The sequence below is a fragment of the Ochlerotatus camptorhynchus genome, unplaced genomic scaffold (assembly GCF_037179485.1).
Source record: "Ochlerotatus camptorhynchus isolate MF236.1 unplaced genomic scaffold, CSIRO-AGI_Acam_v1.1 ptg000128l, whole genome shotgun sequence".
Lineage (NCBI taxonomy): Eukaryota > Metazoa > Arthropoda > Insecta > Diptera > Culicidae > Ochlerotatus > Ochlerotatus camptorhynchus.
The window spans coordinates 4,365,736-4,389,032 of record NW_027040618.1 but is presented as its reverse complement, the minus strand read 5'-3'; the positions used below and the strand labels follow the sequence as shown (position 1 = coordinate 4,389,032).

General features: G+C 39.2%; 1 protein-coding gene across 1 annotated transcript in view; it reads right to left on the bottom strand.

The window, feature by feature from the left end:
• Positions 1-18,045: 18,045 nt before the first annotated feature.
• Positions 18,046-23,297, bottom strand: part of LOC135700107 (MOXD1 homolog 2-like) — a 397,833-nt gene continuing 392,581 nt past the window's right edge. Inside the window, exon 10 of the mRNA XM_065220498.1 lies at positions 18,046-19,026. Coding sequence (XP_065076570.1) covers positions 18,685-19,026 — 342 coding nt within the window. The 3' untranslated portion in view covers positions 18,046-18,684. The remainder of the gene's footprint in view (positions 19,027-23,297) is intronic.

Genomic DNA, 23,297 nt, shown 5'->3' with positions numbered 1-23,297 from the left:
TGTGGGAATGAGTAGAAATAACTCATCAAAGAATACGTAGCCGTTTTAGTCAAAATTCAGTTCTGGCTATGCTACTCAACTTGGAGTAGATCTGGTTTTAATTAAATTGAGTGGTTTTTTCTAGGGTTTTTCACTCAATTTTTAGTAGCCACGAACGAGAGTGCACACAAGTTCTGATTTCAACGTGTTCAAGATGCATTTTACCGAAAAGATGTTACGGAATATTCATCGGCGTGACATAAATTTATTCGGCGGCGTGAACCATTTTACTGCGGCGGCCCGTATGAAAATCGTCAGCGCACAGGTCTAAGCAGCATTTACTGTGCAAAAAATAATAATAAGAACATCAAATCTCAAAAGAACTGCTCATGTTAAAAAGGGTGGCTAAAAATACCAATTTCATAGCTAAACGCATATCTTTAAAAAAAATAATGAATCCTTTAAATAACAATATAAATTTTTTGCTAGTACCATCCCAATGACGCGTTCATCTAACGGGTTTTCAATAACAAATGAGAATGATTCCAATACCTTTCTGTAATTAAAGTGAAGAGCGTAAATTTTTTCTCTCCTAGAGAATTGCTCTCTGGACTCCCTAAAAATGGGTGGCATGTTTGTTTTCGCTCGGGTGCTGTCAGTTCAATCGAAGATCGCGTCGAAACAGCAAGCACTCCGCGAGCGTGTTGTACGGTTTTACGAAACGCATGGTCATCGTGGAAAAATGTTTACGGTAGACCACTTTCGAGACGAAAACCTGCCTGTGAGTGCAGTTTACCGGATCCTGGCATCCTGGCGAAGATAATGACGACGAAGAAGAAGGAAGCGTATAAAAAGCTGTTCGACAACAAGGACGGAACGAGTTTGCGTGACGCCGGCTGAAAATATCACTGCTCCCATACCTTGATTCACCAAACCCTCAAGATGGAGGGCATCATCTGTCGGAAGAAGACTCGGTCCCCCGAGTACACGGACGAGGCGATAGCGACCGTGAAATCGCAGTGCCTGTGGATGACGAAGAACTACCGCGGGACGTCGTTCGTGCTGGACGACGAAAGTTACTTTCCGCTCTCGAAGACCCACATTCCAGGAAATGACAGCTACTATTCCAGCGACAAGTCGGCCACACCCCCCGAAGTAAAATATAACTTTAAGCATAAATTTGAAAAAAAAAAAGTTATGCTGTACATCGCCATATCGGACAGAGGGATTTCAAAGCCATGGTTCAAGCCGAGCGGTCTGGCCATCAATCAACAAGTGTAACAGAAGGAGTGTCTTGAGAAAATTCTTCTGCCGTTCTTAAAGGAGCATAATGCGGATGGGAAGTACGTCTTCTGGCCGGACAAGGCGTTTTCCCATTACGCCAAGAAGACGCTGGAGTATCTTGAGCAGAAAAAGATACCGTACGTGCCGAAAGAAAGGAACCCGACCAACTTGCCCCAGTGCCGTCCCATTGAGGATTTTTTCGGCTCCCTCAGTGCCCTAGTGTACAGAAATAATTGGCAGGCCACGTATAAGAAGCAGTTGACCACGAGAATTCGAAATTGTATCCGGAAGATGGACGTCAGTGCCGTCCAGCGCACTTGTGGGAGCGTCGCGACTAAGTTGCGTCGTACGGCTGACCAGGGACCCATCTCCAATATTCATTGACGTTTTTTTTTTGAAGAATAAACATTATGTTTTTAATAAAAAATACAGAATTCATTGAAAAATTTTTTTTGCTGACTATAGCTATATGACTGAAAAAATTCTAATTTTTTATTGAACACCCGTTAGGATAGAAATTAGATCAAAAACCCTATCTTCCAAAATTACATTTTCTAATTTTCTAAATTGACATCCAAAATCGATCGACAGTCAACACTTTATGCCTCCATCATCAATAAACATCATATTTTACGAGCTCCGTAACGAGAGTTGTAAATATGCCTGGTAAGGCACTTTCCCTAATACTGAATGCTGATGTTAATGATATAGAAACGGCAGGATTTTAATTGTGCGTACACACACCCGCACACACATTTACCCCACTGCGATTTCTGTAATTTCCTTCCGGTATGGTCCACATGCGCTCCCTTCGCCCGGATTCAATCCTAATCAAAAGCCGCAAACTAGGCTAATGGGTGCGGATAATTGTATATTTTATTATCTGATTAATCTCCGCGCCATCGCGCACGCTGCCTGTGGTGGGTGATAAAAGACCGAAACTCAATTTATCGCTAATCGCTGTTGCATATTGTTTGTTTTATGGCTAGATTATTCCACTCTTTTTTTTTTGCTTTGGTTTTGTTCATTCAATATCTGTTTCGAGAGCAAAATGCGCACTACCGACGACGATTGACGGCTTTCTGAAGGGAGGGGAAAGAAAGAAAAAATGGACTGATTACAATAATTCGATTCCAACATTTTTCCACATGTCATTCACCTGCCTTCAAGCGGCAATAATTTATGCGTTGCGGAAGCGGTCGCTTACATTTCAAACTAATTATTTGTTTGCCATCAAGCGTATGAAATTTTAATTAATCATGTTCGGACAGGTTATGTTATTTCCGATATTTTTAATCCGGGAGGAGGTTTTTACAGTTCCAGTCTAATCGCATGATGGCTGTCGTTGGCAACCCGGAAACAATCGTGTTTGATTGAAATATGCTTGCAATGATTTTGTGATTTGTTTGGTAAAGTTTTTGCTGTTGATGATAATTGGGGTTGAAATAATTAACATTTTTATCGATATTATTTTGCCCTAATGAAGTGTGGCACAAACCAGAAATTCTACATGAGGATAGTCCTTTTTCCGGAATTCAGTGGATCAATATTATTCCAATGAACTAACTGCACTGCTTATTGTTGACTGGAATCGGAGGGATATGGCTAATTAAATTGGTTCGCCAGTAATTATCGATTGGCAGTTTGCATCAATTGTTGTTTGCCTTGCTGGTCAAGTAAGACCACCTCGGTGCACCGGGCAATTAAAGTTGCGCTTGCAGGAAACTGTGAACTGGGATGTTGTAATTGATGATCTAGAAACAATTCCTACCGTTATTTTCATTCACCTATGTTCACCTATGAATCGATCTAAAAATTTGAATTTGTTTACGGCTTCTTGACAAGCTATGCAGCAATCTCTACAGCTAAGTGTTTGGCTTCATGTTTCTGCAGAGATGTACATTAATAAAAAAAAAACATTGCTAGCGATTCAGCTAACAGATTTTGTGAGATAAACCAGTCACTTGTTAAAATATTTATAATAATAAAAATCCAATCAGAGTTTCACTTATATCTTAGCTCTTATTGTCATATTCACCCATAGGTTCGTACTGTTCAACCTTCCTCAAGTATTGTTCAAATTTCCTCTGCATACCGAGTAGCAAAACATACTTTCTTTATAAGATCAATCGTTCAATCCATTCCCCATAAAGTCCATCATATTGTCCAGCTTCTCTGTATTCACCAATCTGCAATTAGCAGAAAAATTTGACAAATATCATAGAAGTTATGGAAAACTCTGACGAGCCCAACGAATTTCAAATAGTTTCAGTAGAGTTTTCTAGATTACACTAAACATCTCAAAACTGTTCTGGAAACATCATAGAAGAAAAGTTCTATGCATTCTGACGAAGTCTGCCCTATTTCAGAGTGGTTTTACAGACATTCGAATACACTTACCAATTTCCGTTAAACTTTTGTTTCCTTGATTTTGTTTTCCGTGCTGAGCACCAATGCTTGGATTACTCATCAACCTCATGAACCGGGGACCAACGGCAACAGCTTTACTTCCCTTCCGAAGAAAGGCGTGATCAGCGATGTTATGCCTCAGAACATCCCGGCGGCGCCGACTGGGATTGAACCCAGGCCTGCTGGGGTGAGAGGCAATAACGCTTACCACTACACCACCGGCGCCGCTTATCCATTACACTTCAGAGAGGCTATACATACTGAAGAGATTTTAATTTCAGGCCTATTCTGCGTGGTGTGAGATGTGAGGTAACTCGCTGTCATGATTAGGAAACATTCCACCGCAGCCTTAGACATGTTCTTTGAAGATCATTAGATTAAACGAAATTCTGCTGTTAAAAATATTAATTTCCGAAGTGCCAATAATTACTACAAAAATATGTTTTAGAAGAATGGAAAATTCATCTATTTCTATCACTTTAAACCAGACGGTTGTTCATCTTAGTTTTAACTGTTATGTGTGTGACGGGGTAGCAAAAAAATCTTCACGTTCAAATGGGTTAAAGATGAAAATTCTCAGGCATAACTGCAGCGTCAATAAAGTATCAAGAAAGATGTATCTCTATAAAAAATATTAATTTGAAAGCGCAAAAAATCACTACATATCAATATTTTGGAAGAATGGCTTATGTTTAAAAGGAAGAATTATCTCTATTTAAAAATAAATTTTAATTATTTATTAACATCTAAGATTAGATGATCTAATTGCTGATTTGAACTAGTGCTGGGACTTGTATTATCCAGATATTTTAACTTTCCAATTTTATTAAATTTTGGCGATTCACAAATTTGCCATTCCACATTAGGCCACATGGGCCCCTAAAAACCAACTTTTTGACAAATATTTGGAACAGTTAAAAAGAAAACTATTAAAGGGAGAACAAATTTGAAATTTCACTATCCGGATATCCGGATAGTTACAATCCGCCTGATAGCCATCTTAATGTTTTCTCAATTTATTTTATTTAAATATAGGGCACTAGAAAGCATGTCATTCTGTATACTGAATAACAATTCATTGATATTCCATTTCCCAGCTCTAATTTGAACAACATTTAAATCAAATGTATCTTCATCAATTGTTAAGATGATTAAGGGGATTAATTTCATGAATCCATCGTTCCGATAAATTGAAATTCGTTAATTCGAGCAGTCTCGTCCATTCGGCCATTTGTCAATTCAGCCATTCGTTCTTTCGACGATCCGTCCTTTCAGCCATTCGTCCCATTGGCCATTCGTCCCATCGTCCTTTCGACCATTCGTCATGCAGTTTATCTGATAACCTCAAGTGAAGTTCTCTGAAGTTTAGGCGAAATTATCCGAACTTCATGCAAAATTCTCTGAACTTCAGGTGAAATTCTTTGAACTTCAGGTGAAATTCTTTAAACTTCAGGCGAAATTCTCTGAGCTAAAGGTGAAATTATCTGAACATAAAGGGAAGTTCACCGAACATCTACCGAAAAGTTTACAGAACGCATAATTCCGAACAAAAAAGTTCCTTGAAGTTTGACGAAAAGTTCAGAGATCTTCCAAAAAGAAGTTCAGAGATTTTCTGAAGAGAAGTTCCGAGAGGCACACAGAGCTTCATCTAAGTTGTCTAAAGTTCCGACAAAAAATTCAGAGAGTTTAAAAAGAGAAATTTATAGTACTTTCGACGAGATGTTCTGATGTTTAGAAGATGTTTATGAGACTGGCCTACATTACTATGGGGGAAATTTTTGACGGGAACCGGGGCTAATCACAAATTACGTCCCCACGGTAACTGATGAGCTGGCGCTTTTTAATTAAAATTTATATGAAGAAATTGGTTGATATGTATCGAGAGATAATATTTCTTCACTCTTTAGTGCATAGAACTGGTACAGCAAACTTGATTAACCTTTGCGTGCCTAACGTCTAAATTTGCATAGATTTAAAAATTCAAATAGCACTAAAACATAATTACTCAATTATTTTTTTTATTTTTTTTTTCAAGGGATTTTAACTGCTTGTGCAGTAGACTGATGCAAAATTTGACTTTTTTGCTCCACAGTGCTTAAATGGTTTCAAATTGGGTCCTGATTAGCAACCCAAAGTTACAACTCATTTGGTTAGAAACAGACTTCGCACAAGCCATTTGAAGTTTGCATGTTAATTACTATGGGAAATCTCGACTTTTTGTTCATTGCCTTCTAGTCTTTTTCCATATTGAGCTGCAAAACAGTTCGATAGCCATTCTTATAGAAAATTTTCTCAGCTACAACTTTGCCGAAGATTGTTTCTATGTAAAACGAGACAGGAAAAAGTTATTAATTATTTAAGAGATTGATAAACTTATGACATGATCAAGCAGCTGCTTTGTAGGCAACACTGTATTTTGCAGTGTGACATAGTAGCCATGATTTGTGTGTCCTATTCAACGCCCCAGAAACACCAATGTTGCCTGCTGAGCAGTTGATTGAGCATGATCATAAGACATCAGCGCATTGAACCATTGATAACTTTCGATCCTTGCATTTAATCAAAAAGTGATCTTGAGCAAAGTTGTAGCTGGGAAAATTTCCAACAAGTACAGTTGAAAGCTTTTGAAACAGACCGATATGGTGAATTATTAGATAGACATGAACAAAAATCTTGGTTTTACCATAGTAATTCCCATACAAACTTCAAATGGTTTGTGCGATTTCAGTTTCTCACCAAATGGGTTCGAATTTTGAGAGGTTAGTCAAGATCCGATTTGGAATCGTAGTAGTATTGTGGAGCGAAAATTTCAAATTTTGCATCACTCTATTGTGCAGTCATTCATCCCTGTATATGTATTTCAAGGAACGAAAAAAAAACATTCATTCGATAATTCAAGCTTTGCCTAACTTAGTATCTTTTAAATACAAATTTGATTTTGGTTGATTTGGTTGATCAAATTTGTTTTCCGTAAGAATTTCATAAGTTTGGATTCTTATACTCTATCACAATATAATATTTCAGTAACATTGTCCTTTAGGTGACACTCTTGCCATTGTTGCTCATACTTCCTGCAGTCAACCAGGAGGTGACGAACGTTTAATGGTTCACCGCACGTCTGGCACATGTTGCTTTCTTTGTTGAAGAGGTGCTGATGTGTTAAGCGTGTGTGACCGATTCTCAAACGAATGAGAGCCTGCTGCTCCGTGGAGGAGGATCGATCGGTCCAAGCAAGTGTAGATGGCTTACAAATTTGAAGAAAATTACTGCTGTTATTCCATTGGATCTCCCATTGTTGTCGAACTTGTTGTTTACAGCGTCTGACGACGTCTTGACCGGGAACTGCAATATCCAAAAGATCAGCATATCTTCCTTGTTTGGCTAAATCGTCTGCTTTGGTGTTCCCTAATATTCCAACGTGGCCCGGGATCCAACAGAAGTCGAAGTTTTTGCTTTCTGCTTCGATTTCGATAGATTGGATCCACGGGTGTCGTGATTGTCCTTTCTCTAATGCTTTCAGTACGCTGGCAGAATCTGTGAAGATTACGGTGGTTTCGTTTGTCTTGACAACATTGGTTGTAGCGTAGAGAATGGCTGCTGCTGAAAAAATAGAGCATATCGCGGGTAGTTGGACGTGAGCTTCTTGTGCTTCAGAGAATATCCCGAAACCGACCTTTCCGGAGTCCACAGAGCCATCCGTGAACGAACGTTTATGGAATAGATATTTATGTTGGCACAGTTCGAGAATATTTGTTGTGCTATCACAGGCGGTTCCCCTACTATCTGTCCTGACTCGACCATAATCGATTCAACAGGGCTGGAACGAAAAGCACCGCTAGATTCTCTGACACCCGCGTTGTACAAGGGTTGTAGACTTTACGGATTCGATAAGCTACCGCCGCTGACGAGACCTACTCCAGAGACAATTTTTGGAATCATAACGGTTTTAAAAACCTTGAAAAGAGTTGTCCTTACTCCGCCGTCCCTCCGATTTCCGATAGTCTTGATGAAATTGATCGTTGTTTGGCATTTATTTCGAACTTCAGAGGAGTGTTTTTTAAAGTTGAAGTTTTTGTCCAAATGAATGCTGAGTATTCTTGCCGACTGTACGATTGGTATTGGTATGTTGTTTATTTTTACCTCGGGGGTTTCCGGGTGTTTGCACTCTCTGCAGATATGCATGAGACTCGATTTTTCCGCCTTACAAGCCAACGTGTGTGCTCCATGTTTCCTGAATCCTGGTTTCTTTTTTAGATTTTTTCCTGATTTTTTTAGGATCAAGGTCAGACTAGGATTTCGATGCCTGCGGAGATTTGTTCGAAAATGCTTTCCATTAAAACCAGAAATAGTGTAACTGCTAGAATCGAGCCTTGTGGCACGCCACTGATTTGTACTCTACGTGAGAAGAAAGAGTCTCCTACTGCAACACGAAAGTACCGGTCGGATAGAAAATTTTGCACGAATTTGATCATTCGTCCACGAAAGCCCCATTCCGTTAATTTAGTGCTGATTTTTTCTCTGTCTGCGGTATCATATGCCTTTGCGATATCTACCATTAGTATCTCACAATGTTCTCCTCCTTCTATGGGCTCCCGGATTTTGTTTTCCAGGATTGCCAGGTACGTATCAACACCTCGTCCCTTACGAAAGGCGGATTGGCCGAGGGGTATTGAGCCCGATCTCCAGATGCCATTAATTGATTCGAGGAGCTGAGCCGTCACCCTGAAGGGAAATCGACGAAGCATAGGGTAACTGATGTTGTCGATGCCTACGAATTCGCTGCCTCCTCTGTCTAAAGCCCACATGAGTTCCTCGATTGTGAAGTTCTTGTTATATTCGTTCTTTGTTTCGTCAGAGTCGTCGAAAATCGATGGTTCGTTTGGTTCAAACGAGTTGGTTGTTTGTCCCCGGAGAAGTGGCTAATTCTCAACAAGAACCAAAACCCGTCGTGTGATATATACAGCTTCATGGTTTTTCAAAACTCGGCCGATAAAGACCTTATTGAAACCTCACAGTCATATTGACCTTCCCGGATATGCTGCGGTGCCCTCGAGGAAGTGACCAATTCTTAGCTAGAACTAAATCCATCAAGCTTCATAATTTTTAAGATCTCTGCCAGTAATGGCCTTATTAAGAGTTCACGGTCATATTCGCCATTCCGGACATGGCCCAGTGCCCGTTCGCAATGTACCAGTATTAATTCTCGATTTGAACCAAAACCCGCCATAGAGCAAACTTCAATGTTTATCGTAACTCTGTCAGTTTTGGTTTCACTGAGAGTCCACGATGACATTGGGGCTCTCACGCAAATCCCGGTGCCCCGAGGAAGTGGACAATTTCCGATTAGAACCACAACCCGTCGTGTGATATATATAATATTCTGTGATGGTAATGGTCTTATAGAGAGTTCACGAGCACATTGGCCTTCCCGGACTCGTTCCGGTGTCCCGGGTAAGTGGCTGATTTTCGACAAGAACCAAAACCCGTCGTGCATCATAGCAAACTTCATGATTTTGACGATCTCGGCCTTATTTAGAGCCAACGATACCATTGGCCCTCCCGGGCATGTTCCGGTGTCTCCGGGTATATTTTCAATTTTTGACAACAACCAAAATCCGTTGTGCGACATATCAAACTTCATGATTTTTCACGGCCAGTAATGGTCTAAAGGACTCTCAATTAGGCCATTTCTGACCGAGTTCTAAAAAATCATGAAGTTTGATATGTCGCACGACGGGTTTTGGTTCTTGTCGAGAATTGGCCACTTCTCCGGGGCCACCGGAACATTCCCGGAAATTTCCGATGAGAAGTTCAGTGAACTTACTATGAGAATTTCACAGAATCCCCAATAGGCAACCAGTTTCTTGGCAAACATTTAACATTAACTAGAGGAGAAAGGATGTTTCGGAAAAGTCCGTTGAGGGATTTTATATTATTGTCAACACTTTCAATCACTCTCCAAACAACCTAAAGTTCGGATTTTACTTGAGAAACGAACTCAAAAGTTCACATCTGGTTCAAAGTTTGTTCCGTGGAACTGTCTTGCTGATTAACAAGGCACTACACGTACAAACAGAACTTAATGCTCTTCAAAGTACCGCCAATATTTATTGGAACCTTGAAAGTTCAACTGAAGTTTCGTGTTCCCGTTCATTTGAACTGTGAAGTTCACAAAAAGTGAATAAAGAACTTGTTTCGAACCTCTAACACAAAGTTCAATCTTAGTACTAAACGTATTTTTAAGCAGCGCGAAAGTTCACAACTAATCTATGTTGAACTTCTTTCAGACTTTAAAGTACACGTAGAGTTTTAGATAAGTTTTAAGGAAGTTCGACTTGAACCTTGACTTGAACCTCGACTTGAACTTGTAAGCAACTTTAGAAATGTCAATTTCTAGCAGCTTTTTTCGTCCCGGATCACTGTTTGCGTTTGGCCAGAACAAAATGTGTCCACTTTGTGATTTCCGGGGCCATTGATCTGGAACGACCGAAAGCATTTCTGTAAGTAAAAAATATATTGTATTTTAATAAATTTCATTGAGGTTTGCGTTCCACTACCATACCTTGATGATTTTCTGAATAAAACAAGTCTCAAAACAGGCAAATTTACTACAATAAAGTTAAATTGTTTCGTACTTTTCGAGGTTACTGAAAACTGCGGAAAACAAAACAAGCTGTCAAATGTCAAACGGTGCAAGTTCACAATAAGTTCCGTATGAACTTTTAAGCAACATCTAAGCTCAGATAAGGTTCTACATGAACTAATCAGAGACTTTGAAGTTCAAAAATAGTGCTTACAGAACTTGAAAGTAGATTTGGCTGCTTTGAAAACCATTTTTATGAATGAAATCAACACATCGAGTAAAATCATATGATATTCCACTTCGTTCACATAGAACAGTGGTATGTATCTCGGTTTTAGAGAGGAGGACTTGAGTTCGGGACTTGCGGTAAGTTATTTAAAAACATGTTATTTAAATTAAATATTTGACCATATTTAAAAAATTTATTGTAGCTAGCCCGGACGATCCGTCTCTAAAACGTGTGGCTTAAGCGCCACTCCACAAGGGAGACCACACGCCCAATGTAAATTTGCCCGGTTGAGACTCTCCTAAGGGCGAGTCCATTAAGTTTCCTAGAAAGGATTTACGGATCAGGCAAGCCAGCTTCCAACTAAACGGCCAAACGGGAATTCCCTATTATCCCCATGGATTCTCACTCAAGAAAGTCACTCAGAGAAACGGTAGAGCTCACGCATACCCTAAAACTCTACGAGAGAGAACTTCTCATCATTGGTCAGTCCCGTCACCTGCCACTAGACGTCTCCCCAATCTGGTAGTGGAATGTACTTCCCACCATTCAAACTCAACAAGAGGACGGGCAACGAAAACTAACACGAACGCGGAGTGATGTCAAACACATTCAAATAATTAAGCTAGGGAGATTTGGAATGGGAAAACAACATTTATTAATAACATGAATAACGATATATGGAGTGCCTCTTACTGTTTATTTACATTTGTACAAAGTTCGTTTTATTTCTGTTTCTGTGTGTTCGTTCCTATTCGCTCTCCTACTGTGTGCGGGTTTTCTCTCTCCCTAGCATACTCTCCTCCTCGTTTTGTCTCTCATGTGCTCATGTGCTCAGTGTTATGTGTTGTTGGGTGTCGTCACAAATCGGTAGCTCAGCTCTTCCAAGGCATGTGCTCCTGGTGACAAGATTTGCCGCGTCGAATTACACGCGCATGCTTTTGGCGGAATTGACGAGTCACGAGTTTCGGCAAATCGTCACGGATCTCGACCCAAATTACATCAGCCTTAGGACTGGCAAAAAAAACTCCGTGGCGCCCTCACCGGACGCCACACTCCACAAAAAATCAAAAGATTGGTTGACTCACCAGATGATGGCTTGTTGTAGCTTACGTGGGTTTCGGCCAACGGTCACAGTCGATGACCGGTTGGCGGGTTCGATGCACTCGGTGTCGCGTTCGATGACCGTAGAGAAAGCGTCACCCCTTTGATGACGGTGGCAAATGGCCGTTCGGCGTTTCACACGCCGATGCGATGGCGGTTACTATGCCGTGCCGGTTTTGATGACGAGCCGGCGCGTGGATCCTGTTCACGTGGAGGTCTCTCGAGCCTCCTCGGACCGATGTGTTGACGGATCTGTCCGCTTCCGGCCGGTTGGCAAATGCCGGGAAATTCCGTCCGACGGGGAGAAGAATCGCGCTTGGGTGCGCAATTGGTTGCTGCGGAATGTAGGTACAACACTACAACAGAAAGTTGAACACAAGCACGAGCGCGGACAAAACAGCACATTTAGAGCACACCAAATTACCTTTTTTTTTCTTAGCAACTATCTCCTACCGCACAACTCTAATTCACGCACACTTTAGGTTCTAACTAAACTAAAGAACGAACAGAAAAACTTTAATTAAATTAAGTATCCGACATCACTTTAACATAGCCTACTTTTCGCTATACTAACGGACACGAACAAACGCGCACACTTCTAGATTGGTGAAAAGTCACGGAGGAAATGGTCGAGCCTGTGAATCCTCAGATTAAGGAAATGTAAGACTCGGACAGACCGGAAGTCCATCTTTTCCCGAAACCCATCGTGTACTTTCGTGAGTCCAAAAACACGAAAGATAACTTGGCCGATAGAAGTGCCGTTGTCTCTTTCCTACCTTATCCATAAATCCTACTTCCTACTGCCTACCCTAAGGAATTTAATTCAATAATTTAAACCTTTTAAATTATATACAAATTCATGCAAAATTCCTGATCGTTACATTATCTTTCGACGACGCACTCGCTCATAACAAATTAGAAGAGAACGTGGTAAGCAGCAAAATAATAGATATATTTGTTTTCTATTTTGGTTTGTAGATTCCATTCAAGTTTTCTTTTTGGGCTGAATAGCATTCCCTCCAACGGTTAAACGAACCTTTTGTAAACTTTCAAGTTCTATTTAAAAGTGAGACAGCATTCTGTTAGAAGCTTAAACATCGAATGTGAACTTGGAAGTTCGGTTAATTACTTAAAAAGTAAGCTGAATAGAATTCTTTTCATAATGCTTCGATCAGCTGATTAAGCCAAAAAAGGGCTTTTATTCGAACTTTAGGTTGCTTTGGTTTCTGCTTCCTTCCGAATACGCATAACTTTTGAGAATTTACTTGCTGCATATGGTCGGATTGTCCTGGAAGATGATGAAGATGATGAAAAATAATGCACCTGCGAAAGGACGTTTCGATTGGGACCAAGCCGTAATAAACTTTCTGGTAGCTACGGTCGGACTCTGTAGTGACTTGGATAAATAGAAAAAATCATTTGATGTTCGTGCATATGTGTGAGTGACAGTGGTGAGAGCCGATTTGGATTTGGCTGCGTTCTCTTTGAAAATCTGAGATTTTCTCAAATACGCTGAAATCGACGTATTAGAATTGTATCCAAGATTAAAATTGAGGATAATACGGCAAGGATCTTAGCAAAATCGAGGATATTTAAAGATTGGCGTTATGGCGAGATGGAGCTTACCGCTATAAATGTACATCCAAAAAATATTAGTTCCTCGGCTCCGTTTAGTTCCTAGAGATAATGAGCCTTCTAAATAAACACTATGGGAAAAAGTGTCGTTTTCATGCTACAATTTATTAAAAAATGTCAAAGACGCCACTTCTAAAAAAAAAAGTTCCAGATCTACAAAGGCCAAATTTAAATGATTGCCAAATATGAAAAGTTCAATAAAAATCGGAGAAAATCGATCAAAAATTCATAGGAGAATTTACGTATTCTCGGCAACCTAAGCAGCAAGCATCTTTCTATAGCCTTTTTCTCTAAGGAACGCACACATATGCAGTATTGGTTTGTTTACAATCTTTTGCTGCCAGCTGCTCTAACAATTTCAGTCGAAAGAATTGTTAAAAACTGTTTTGAAACGCTTTTACGAAGCTCCAATCTTCTCTAGTGAGAGCGAGTATTGTCGGCAACCAGTTTTTCTTCGGCAACCGTTCCATTTGAACTGCATGTAAATCTGCTGTTCTATTATCGGCAACTCGAAATCAGCTACAATTTGTAGTGCGCGTGTTTCATTTCAAGAAAACCTTGCTAGATTGCTTTTTCTCAGTGGTAAAAATATAGTCAAATTGAAGCTGAAAGCATAAAGAATCGTTTGCATGGATTCAGCGAAGTGTTTTCGTAAGAAAATCCAGTGAAAATAATGTTTCATTTTGGGTTGCCGAAAATAGTCTGGCATGCCGAAGCCGTCATTTCCCCTATATATTTTAAATTTGGTGTCGATCTTCTCACTAGGGTTTTCAGTTTTTTACAGGTTGATGGAATTTCTGGAATTACTAAAAAAAAATTACCGTGCATAATTTCCCTGGAAAGCAGTCGTTATTTTCAACAACTTTTTCTCGTTTATAGTACATTCAGACTACAGAGTTATAACATGCTACAGCACTATCTTGATGGTGGTTTCTGTGTTGCAATTATTTGACAATCGTTATAACATGTTATAACTCTCCAGTCTGAACAAGGCACTAGGTTGAAAGTCATGTTTTCGTACTATGCTTTTCTAAAAATGAAACGATCCGCCATTTTTGTAGTGATCAAGTGTAAGCCGAATTCCAGCTCAAATGTGAATGATTAGCCATAACAAGCAATTATGCAAAGTTTCACAGAAATCGGAGAAGGTCGTTCCTAAAATTTGTGCAATTTTGAGCTACTCTCATCGGCCGTGTTATAAAAAAAGTCTACGATACTTGGACAAGTTATGACAAGTTATGAATTTTCTAAGTGTGTGATGTGCGAGAAAATCAGAAAACTTCTACTAAAATTGTCCGGGTGTTATTTCCCGGTTAGGTTTGTTTTGTAACCGTTCGTGAAATTTCGCTGAGGTTTTGATTTAACTCAGTGGCTTAAGCACCACTCTCGATTAGGAGAGACCACTGGTCGTGTTAAAGCTTTCCCCGACAAATGAGACTTTTCTCTCAGAGGACCTCTTGAACGGTCGTTGGTTACTAACGGCAATGAAAAAAACTATTACCTTCTATTACCCAACTTACCTTCGGACGGCTTCGCGTACTTTGTTTCCGCAATGACCACCAGTGATGAAATGAACCCCCTCTCCCGTTGGATTGAATCCGGACCGCGGCACGCTTTTGGCGACGCACTCACACGGTCCGAGCTCTCGGAAATAATGGTCCACGGGGTTGTAGTGGAAGGGACCTCGTCGACGGATGATTGGCGACCGTCGGAAGATATTTCGCTTAGAAGATTAGCGAACTTCACCCACCTCCGTTTAGCTACCTTCGAAAAGGCGGGCCTTAGCAGGGCGCACGAGTCACGGAAAATGTCCGTCACCCACGAACGATGACGGCGACGCCACAGATGGAACCCCCGATCCGGCGTTGACGATAGCCGAACGGAACGTATATCCAGCCCGTACAAAAAAAGCGCAAAGCGCTGGAAATCCAACGCGAACTCACATTACTTATACTATTCTAAATTTTAACAAAATTCTATAAAATTACCTTTGTTGTACAATATCACAAATAAACGCACTGATAAGACTACGCGGAACTTAATACGGACTTATGTCCACTATACAAAAAGAAAGAAAACGTTTAAAAAACCACTGGTTGATAAAAACTCACTCACTACTATTTAGTATCTTTAGAGAAAATTATCGCACTAAATCAATTTGAATTAATATAACTCGAGAACGTAAAGTAATTCGCGCACTTCTGTTATCCTTCTTCTTTCCTTTATTTAACGTCGGTCTCTGTTCTGCAATCTAGTGCCAATCACCGACGGACATCGATTGCCATCCATTGACGGCAATCGAATGTGCAGGAAGGCAGCTTCCACACCTGCGTAGGATATCGCACCCATTCAATTCAACACACATGGGCCGGGACCAACGGCTTTAATTCCCTTCCGAAGGAAGACGTGACCAGAGATTTTTATGCCTCAGAAAAATCCCACCGACCTCGGCTGGGATTGAACTCAGACCCATCGGGGTGTTAGAAAGCAGTCACGCTTACCACTACACCACCGGCGCCGGCTAAACTTCTGTTATCCAGCCGATTCGAAAGCGAAATGGATGAGTCAGAATAATTTTGCGAGCAGGAAAATTCCTAACGACCTTTTCCTATTCAGATAGGTCATTTTTTAAAAACTCCTTCTTTATTCGAGAGTTGCGCCCAAGGGTTGAAACAGTTGACGTTTTTTACTACACTCGCTCCGTTGTCATGCGCGATAGTCTGTTTGTATTCGAACACTCATGCTCTACCGTCGTCTCTCTCACACAACACGAGCGGTAGAATAACATTCGAGCTAAAAGAAAATAATCAAAATAGCTATCATATGACATGTGTGATTTCGTTGTAATTCCTGAATTTGGTGTAAATCAAACCATTTCTGATCAGAAATGTTATTACTAGGACATCATTGCTTGCTATTTTCAGAATTCACACAAGCACACCATCAGCAGCTCTTATTATGAGAAAAAACTAAAATACATACATTCGTGACGGTCTTCGGCGACGGTGTCATATGACAGAGCCTGTCATACGACATTTTAGTTTGGTACTGTACTATGATAGCTTGTTTTGCAAGTGTCGGAGGCAAAGGCAGTCAATTATCACAGAAAATGTGTCGACTACCGTGACCGCTTACAAGACTGGTTGCGCCAAACCTTTCGAATAACGACAGACTTCATGGCGCCTTCAGAAAGAATGTACAATATAATACAGCACAATATAAGTTGAGCTTTTATGGCGAAGTTGTAGCCTAGACACAGTAAATATGGCAACGTTGTAAAATCGACACAGCAATGGTCTGATTTTATTTTCACGGTTGAAATATTTCATTTCTTAGCAAACTTGTCATAAAAAAAAGATTTAATTGTTAATTAAATTAGATTTCAACGAAAAACTATTTACAAAAAACGTAAAACGTTACAGTTTCCGCACCTGTAGCAAACAAAAGCTTCTATACTTTCTCTTTTTTCGTGCAGTAACTTACTGTAGGTTCGGGAACAAACCTAATATTTGTGAATTTTTTGTCATTGTTTTTTTTTTTATATATATATGCTGGGCTCGATGACCTAGAGGCGATCGTAATTGCTTATTGATCATTTGATCGTGAGTAAAATCCCTGGCTTTTTGAAAACGTTTTTTTTAGAGTCGCGTCGCTTCCATTATTGCACTTATATACAGCGTATCGTTAACCAAACTGAGCTTGACTGCAAACCCAACTTTGTTGATTGTATGAAGCAACATGGTGAATCTTTGTCATTGACGAAAAAAATAATGAGATTTTGATGAAGACTTATGTGAAAGTTCATTATTCGTGAAGACTTATGTGAAAGTTCATAGACGATGTCAAAGATAATTTAGAGCTAGAGCTTGATATCTTTCAATTTAAATGACAGAACTCAGCACTACAGAAATGTTCGATACTGATGCAAACACCAATTGAGGTGCATGGTGAACTATGTAATAATTTAAATGAAATAAGAAACTTTTACCATTTTCGGCTTGATTTTCCCGTTACCTATTTACACTTTTTTTTTAAATTTCCAAGATAACTACAACTAAACGCTACAGAAGTAATTTTTTTTTCAGCTTACTCAACAATAGTGTGGGAATGCAAGATATGATGTGCATCAATTTTTATATATATTTGCTGAAACAATGGAATCTGTCATCTGATTGAATACATGGACACCGACAATATTATGTTAAATAGTTTTATTTGATAGATACATTTTTTACACGAATCAGCGTGATTTGCGAGTAGTACTGTCGGTCTGTGTGCTTGTTTTACTTTACTATGTCAATGCGTACGATTTGTTTGTTCTACATTGCTTGCTGGTTTGATTTGTTTCTGTTGATTCTGGTTTAATTCTTTCTGGCTTGTCTACTAATTCAAAAGTCCTGGTACGACGGTTATTACTTGTAAGGTAGCGACAATTGATTTATCTATTGAATATCTACGAATGCTCGAAGGGGATTTTTTTCCATTTATTAAAAGACTATTGGATTGGAATGGTTGTCTATCGTTCAATCAGGTTTATATTTGAAGTTTTCATCGGAAAGTTGTCTGTTTGTCCCGATCAAATCTTTTGCTATATACACTATGATACAAATAGCACTTTTTTCCTACTCTGCCCTTTTCGGCATAATAGTCCCATTCGTTAAAACAGCAAGCTGAGAAAAACGCTATTGAAGATTTTTCTCTATGGGTTCTTGCAGATGGGACATAGTTTTGTACATTGTAAAGTGATGGTACTTGACAATCGATTCCAATGTACAACTAATTATCGCCAAAAATACCAATGGGACTGTTATGCCGCACAGGGAAGTACTCTGCTAGAACTCTTTGGTAACGAGCAAGTAAAATCATATCATAAATAGCCTACGCACGGATCCGCCCTCGACACGGCTCGATACAAAATGCTTCCCATATTCTATTTATTCAATCCGAAATACATCCACCAACGTTCAGATATTTACACGATACAAAATGATCCACAATGCCTACATTGGTACCGGATGGTTATCATTTTTCATAACATCCAAATCACGTTTCTACAACAAATTATTTTTCGTTTTACCAGGATTCGCATCAGTGCCTCTCGGTAATTTTATTGCTTTCTCGATATTTGCTTTGCATTTTTTTTTGTAAAGAGCTGCACAAAGCATTTACGAGTCGTCATCATGCCCCTTTTATCCATCACTCGGTTGATATTCAGAGCTACGAAATTGTAATACAATTGGAAAAAAACGACCAATTCTCTTTATTTTTTTTTTCTGTTTTGGCGAGCGATATCAGATTTTCAACTTTTCTAATTTCGACATCCACGGCAAGTGCTCGCGCATTCGGTTTCTCTTGTAGTGGATTTAATTATTTCTCTCATTTTGAATTTATCCCTTTTGTACGATACCTACAAAGCTCAACCGAGGCGAAAGGGAAGCGGGGTCAGTTGGGGTTCGCATTTTAATTAAATTAATCTGATTACGATTCTGCTTGTGGCCACGAGAATCGCTGTGGCCAGTAGCGTCCGCCCCAGCTCCGCAGTGCCCCGTCCACTGGCACTGTTCGAAGTTGGACGATTACCTCCCTGCGAGTGGGTGCTGCCATCGGGACGGGGCGTCACTTTGGCTTTCAGGTCCGTGTCGATCAGATTGGTCGATTCGTGATCGTCCATGGCCGGCATGTCGATCATGTTCGGTTCACCGTCCTGTATCGGCTCGGTGACCATGTTGGTGTGAATTTTGTTTAACTTTTTCGCTGGCATCCAATGGCGGGTGATGTTGTTGACGTACGATTCCATTTCGATGCCCTGTGGGAAAAGGAGAAGAATTAAAAAAATGGCATTAAAATAATCATTGCACTGTGGTAAAAAATATGTAAAATGTGGAACTTGTTTCCTAGAGTCAATTTTAGCCATAGGGTTTTCGATCTAATTTCCGTCCTACTAAGCACAACCCGCACTTTACCTCTCTTTTATGAACGAGTTTAAACAAAAACTGGAATATTTCTGTCAAAAATTACTTCTAAATTTATTCACCTTTCCATACGTACCGTTGAATTTGATAAAGAGTCACAAATTGTTGAGATATTGTTTAAAATCTAATACTGCTTCTTGATTCTAAATTCGTTCTACGAGTTTCAATCCCATCCAAACGCATTGAAACGCCATTAGATTTTCTTAGTCCTACGGATAAACGTAGAAAAAGGGGATTCGCAGGGAGTGCTTCTTTTGTTTTGAGAACAATGAGCGTAAATATTCATACAATGCGCTCTATCAGGATTTATGTTGTAGCTAATGAACTAACGCATCGGAACAAACCTATTATTGATTTGTGCACGGTGAAATAATTGATATTATTGATCTTTTCTGATCGATAGAACGGAAATGGACGATTACGACGAAGTAACGCTCTACCCTATAGTGTCTTCAGAAGATTTATTTGCATGAACATCCACCACAATCTGAACGTTATCAGAACTAGTCTAGTCATGTCTTACTGTGATAAAAAAACGAAAATCTTACCTTTTTTCTTTGAATATATAGAGGAATCTTGCAAAACAAGTAAGGTAGCTTAGAAAGTCAACATTCTAAGTCCAGTATGTATAATCAGAGTTATGGAGTATTATGTATGGGAACTCCCTTAAATTTAGCTTTTCGATCATAACTTTTTAGCGATTAATTTTTTCATCTCCAAATACTCAAGAAAATTATGAGAACCGCAAAAAGACACGTTTTTGTCGAAGGCTGTAAGTCGCTAAAATTTGTAATGTATTTTTTATTAACTTCATGCGCTAATAGGGGAGAAAGGGGCCAGGGCACATTTATATTTTGACTTAGAACTACGCCTTTCTTCACTATACTGGGGATCACATTATGAAAAAAAAAAAATGAGGCATGTATCGAAATTGGGGTTGTTTACAAACGCATATTTCTCAGAAGCAGTGATGGAAAAGTTCGCAAAAAATCACTATGACTCACGAACTTTTCCCTTGGTGAACTTCGTGAAATATCGCGAACTTTTCCAACACTGCTCAGAAGCATTAATGTGAAATACGTCATGCAATATGCCATTCTACAGGGAATTTATCCAGCATTAAACAAGCCCACACGCAGCAGCTCAACTCAGACGATATAAGACCCCCGAAAGCAACTTGCTACCAAGGCTACCTGCAAGAGCGATCCAGCTAGAAAAGTAGTGAAGAACCAACACCGCCACTGTTCGGGTACAAGGCTTCATTGAAGCTGTAGATCTTCAAGATCTTAACCCCAAAACACTTTGGGGAGCATTAAATATCTTATTGAAACCATTCGATGATGTGCATGTTAACAGAAGCCTCACTTGAGCTTCACAAACTCAAAAATACTTTCAGGACATTGTTCAAGATCTGTAAGCCACCGTTCTTTGGAGAGCAACAAGAACAATTCCATGGCAGGTATGTTGTCAAAAGGCTATCTTGAACTTCTTGGATTCATATGGATTTTTAGGACATTGTTGAAGCTGTATATAACTCCAAGATCTCCACAATGCTTTGGGAAGCATTGACTATCTTATTGCAGCCATTCTAAGATGCACATGTCATCATATAATTTTTTTTTGGGTTATGATAATGTGTTGAATATGTTGGAAACGTGCGCATCAAACTACATAGACACTAGACTGATGCAAAATTTGAATTTTTCGCTCCACAGTGCTTAAATGGTTTCCAATCGGGTCCTGATTAGCCTCTCAAAATTACAACTCATTTGGTTTCTAGACTTCGCACAAGCCATTTGAAGTTTACATGTAAATTACTATGAGAAATCTCAACTTTTTGTTCATTGCCTTCGAGTCTTTTTTGCATATTGAGCTGCGAAACAGTTCGATAGCCATTTTCATAGAAAATTTTCTCTGTTACAACTTTGCTGAAGATCGTTTCTATGTAAAACGAGACAGGAAAAAGTTATTAATTATTTAAGAGATTGGTAAACTTATGACATGATCAAGCAGCTGCTCTGTAGGCAACACTGTATTTTGCAGTGTGACATAGTAGCCATGATTTTTGTCTCGTATTCAACGCCCCACAAACACCAATGTTGCCTGCTGAGCAGTTGATTAAGCATGATCATAAGACATCAGGGCATTGAACCATTAATAACATTCGATTCTTGCATTTAAAAGTGATCTTCAGCAAAGTTGTAGCTGGGAAAATTTCCTATACGTACAGTTGAAAACTTTTGAAGCAGACCGATATGGTGAATTATCAGATGGACATGAACAAAAATCTTGGTTTTACACTAGTAATTCCCATACAAACTTCAAATGGTTTGTGCCATCTCAGTTTCTGACCAAATGGGTTCAAATTTTGAGAGGTTAGTCAGAATCCGATTTGGAATCGTTTAAGTACTGTGGAGCGAAAATTTCAAATTTTGCATCACTCTAATAGACACATACTAACACAAAACATGCCAAACAATGCATGAACTTATTTTACAAAATGTATCAGGAGAGCTTCAGAGTAGTTCTGAGGAGAGGTTACAAGTAATTCTGAGGGAACTTCAGAGTAGTTCTGAGAAGAAGTTCAAAATAATTCTGAGGTGAACTTCAGAGTAGTTCTGAGGAGAACTTCAGAGTATTTCTGTAGAGAGTTTCAAAGTAAGTCTGATGAAAACTTCAGAGTATTTCTGAGGAGAACTTCAGAGTAGTTCTGCAAAGAATTTCAGGAAGTTTCGAGAACTCCAGGGAAGTTTCATTGGTCGGAGGATAATTTCGGGAAATTTAATTACCTGGATAATGTATGGCCAGTGTGGTCCTGAGTATTTATTAGGGTCACTAATGTTCTTATTTTTGAATTCTCATGTAGTTTGATGTGTCACATGAGGATGTAGGTTCGAGTTTCACTTCTTTCACTTAATATGGCCACCAATGATTTTATTCATGTGTTGCATGAGGGTGTAGGTTCAAGAAAAATTTGCCCACGATTGTACGACTTTTCCCCGAAAACCAGTCCCCCGAAAACACTTTCCCCGGAAAACATTTCCCCGAATGTAACTTTTCCCCGAAAAACATGTCCCCGAAATACAATTCCCCGATTGGAACAGTTCCCCGAAAATAATTTCCCCGAATGTACCATTTCCCCGAATCTGCAAATCTTCGCTGGTTAACTACTTGTTCCGAACAATACCACAATAAACATATTAATGTGTGTCGAATAAAGACAATAGGTCGTATGAATAAAAGCGTTTACTTTACTTTTCTTACGGGAAAGTAAAGTAAACTCTTTTTATTCATACGGCCCAATAGTTTGACTTTCGTTAAAACAAAATGTAAAGGTCAAGATCCATAAATCGGTGTAATCGGTGTAATCCGGTTCTATAACATTCTCCAGAAAACAATTCCTCAGAAAACTATTCCCCAGAATGCACCATTCCCCAGAGAAAAAAAAAAAACATTCCCCAGAAAAGCATTCCTCAGAATGTACCATTCCCCAGAAAAGATGATGAAATTAGTAATTTTCACTTTTCTGTTTTTTTACTATTGATAATACACTATGTTTACTTTTATGGAACTATGTATTTATCAATTCCAAACAATTTTTTAACTCTTTATAAAATGACAACCTTCAAGTTCATCATTTAATAAGTCAAAGGGTCTATTATGCAATCCATTTCAACCAGTCAGAAACTGTTAAACCTTATCGAAGAATTGTTCGACCTGAGTTGAAGAATTTCTCGTGATGGATTAAAAAATCGGTGCATGGAACGTTGAACTACCGATTACAAATTTATAGCATTATTCCACTCGTTATTATCCCATATGGTCATTACCCCGGATCCCTTACGAAAAGCTATTGATTATATATTTTCCGTATTTATTAAAAGAAGGGGATATTCCCTTCTTTATCATACATTTAAAGAATTAATTATTTTCTCTTTTATATATTCAAAGAAGGGAGTATTCCCTTCTTTATCGTTTGTCAAAAGAATTAATTATTTCCTTTTCTTATATTTTCAAAGAAGGGAATATTTCCTCCTTTATCATATATTTAGCAAATTAATGATGTTTTATTTTATATATTCAAAGAAGGGAATATTCCCTTCTT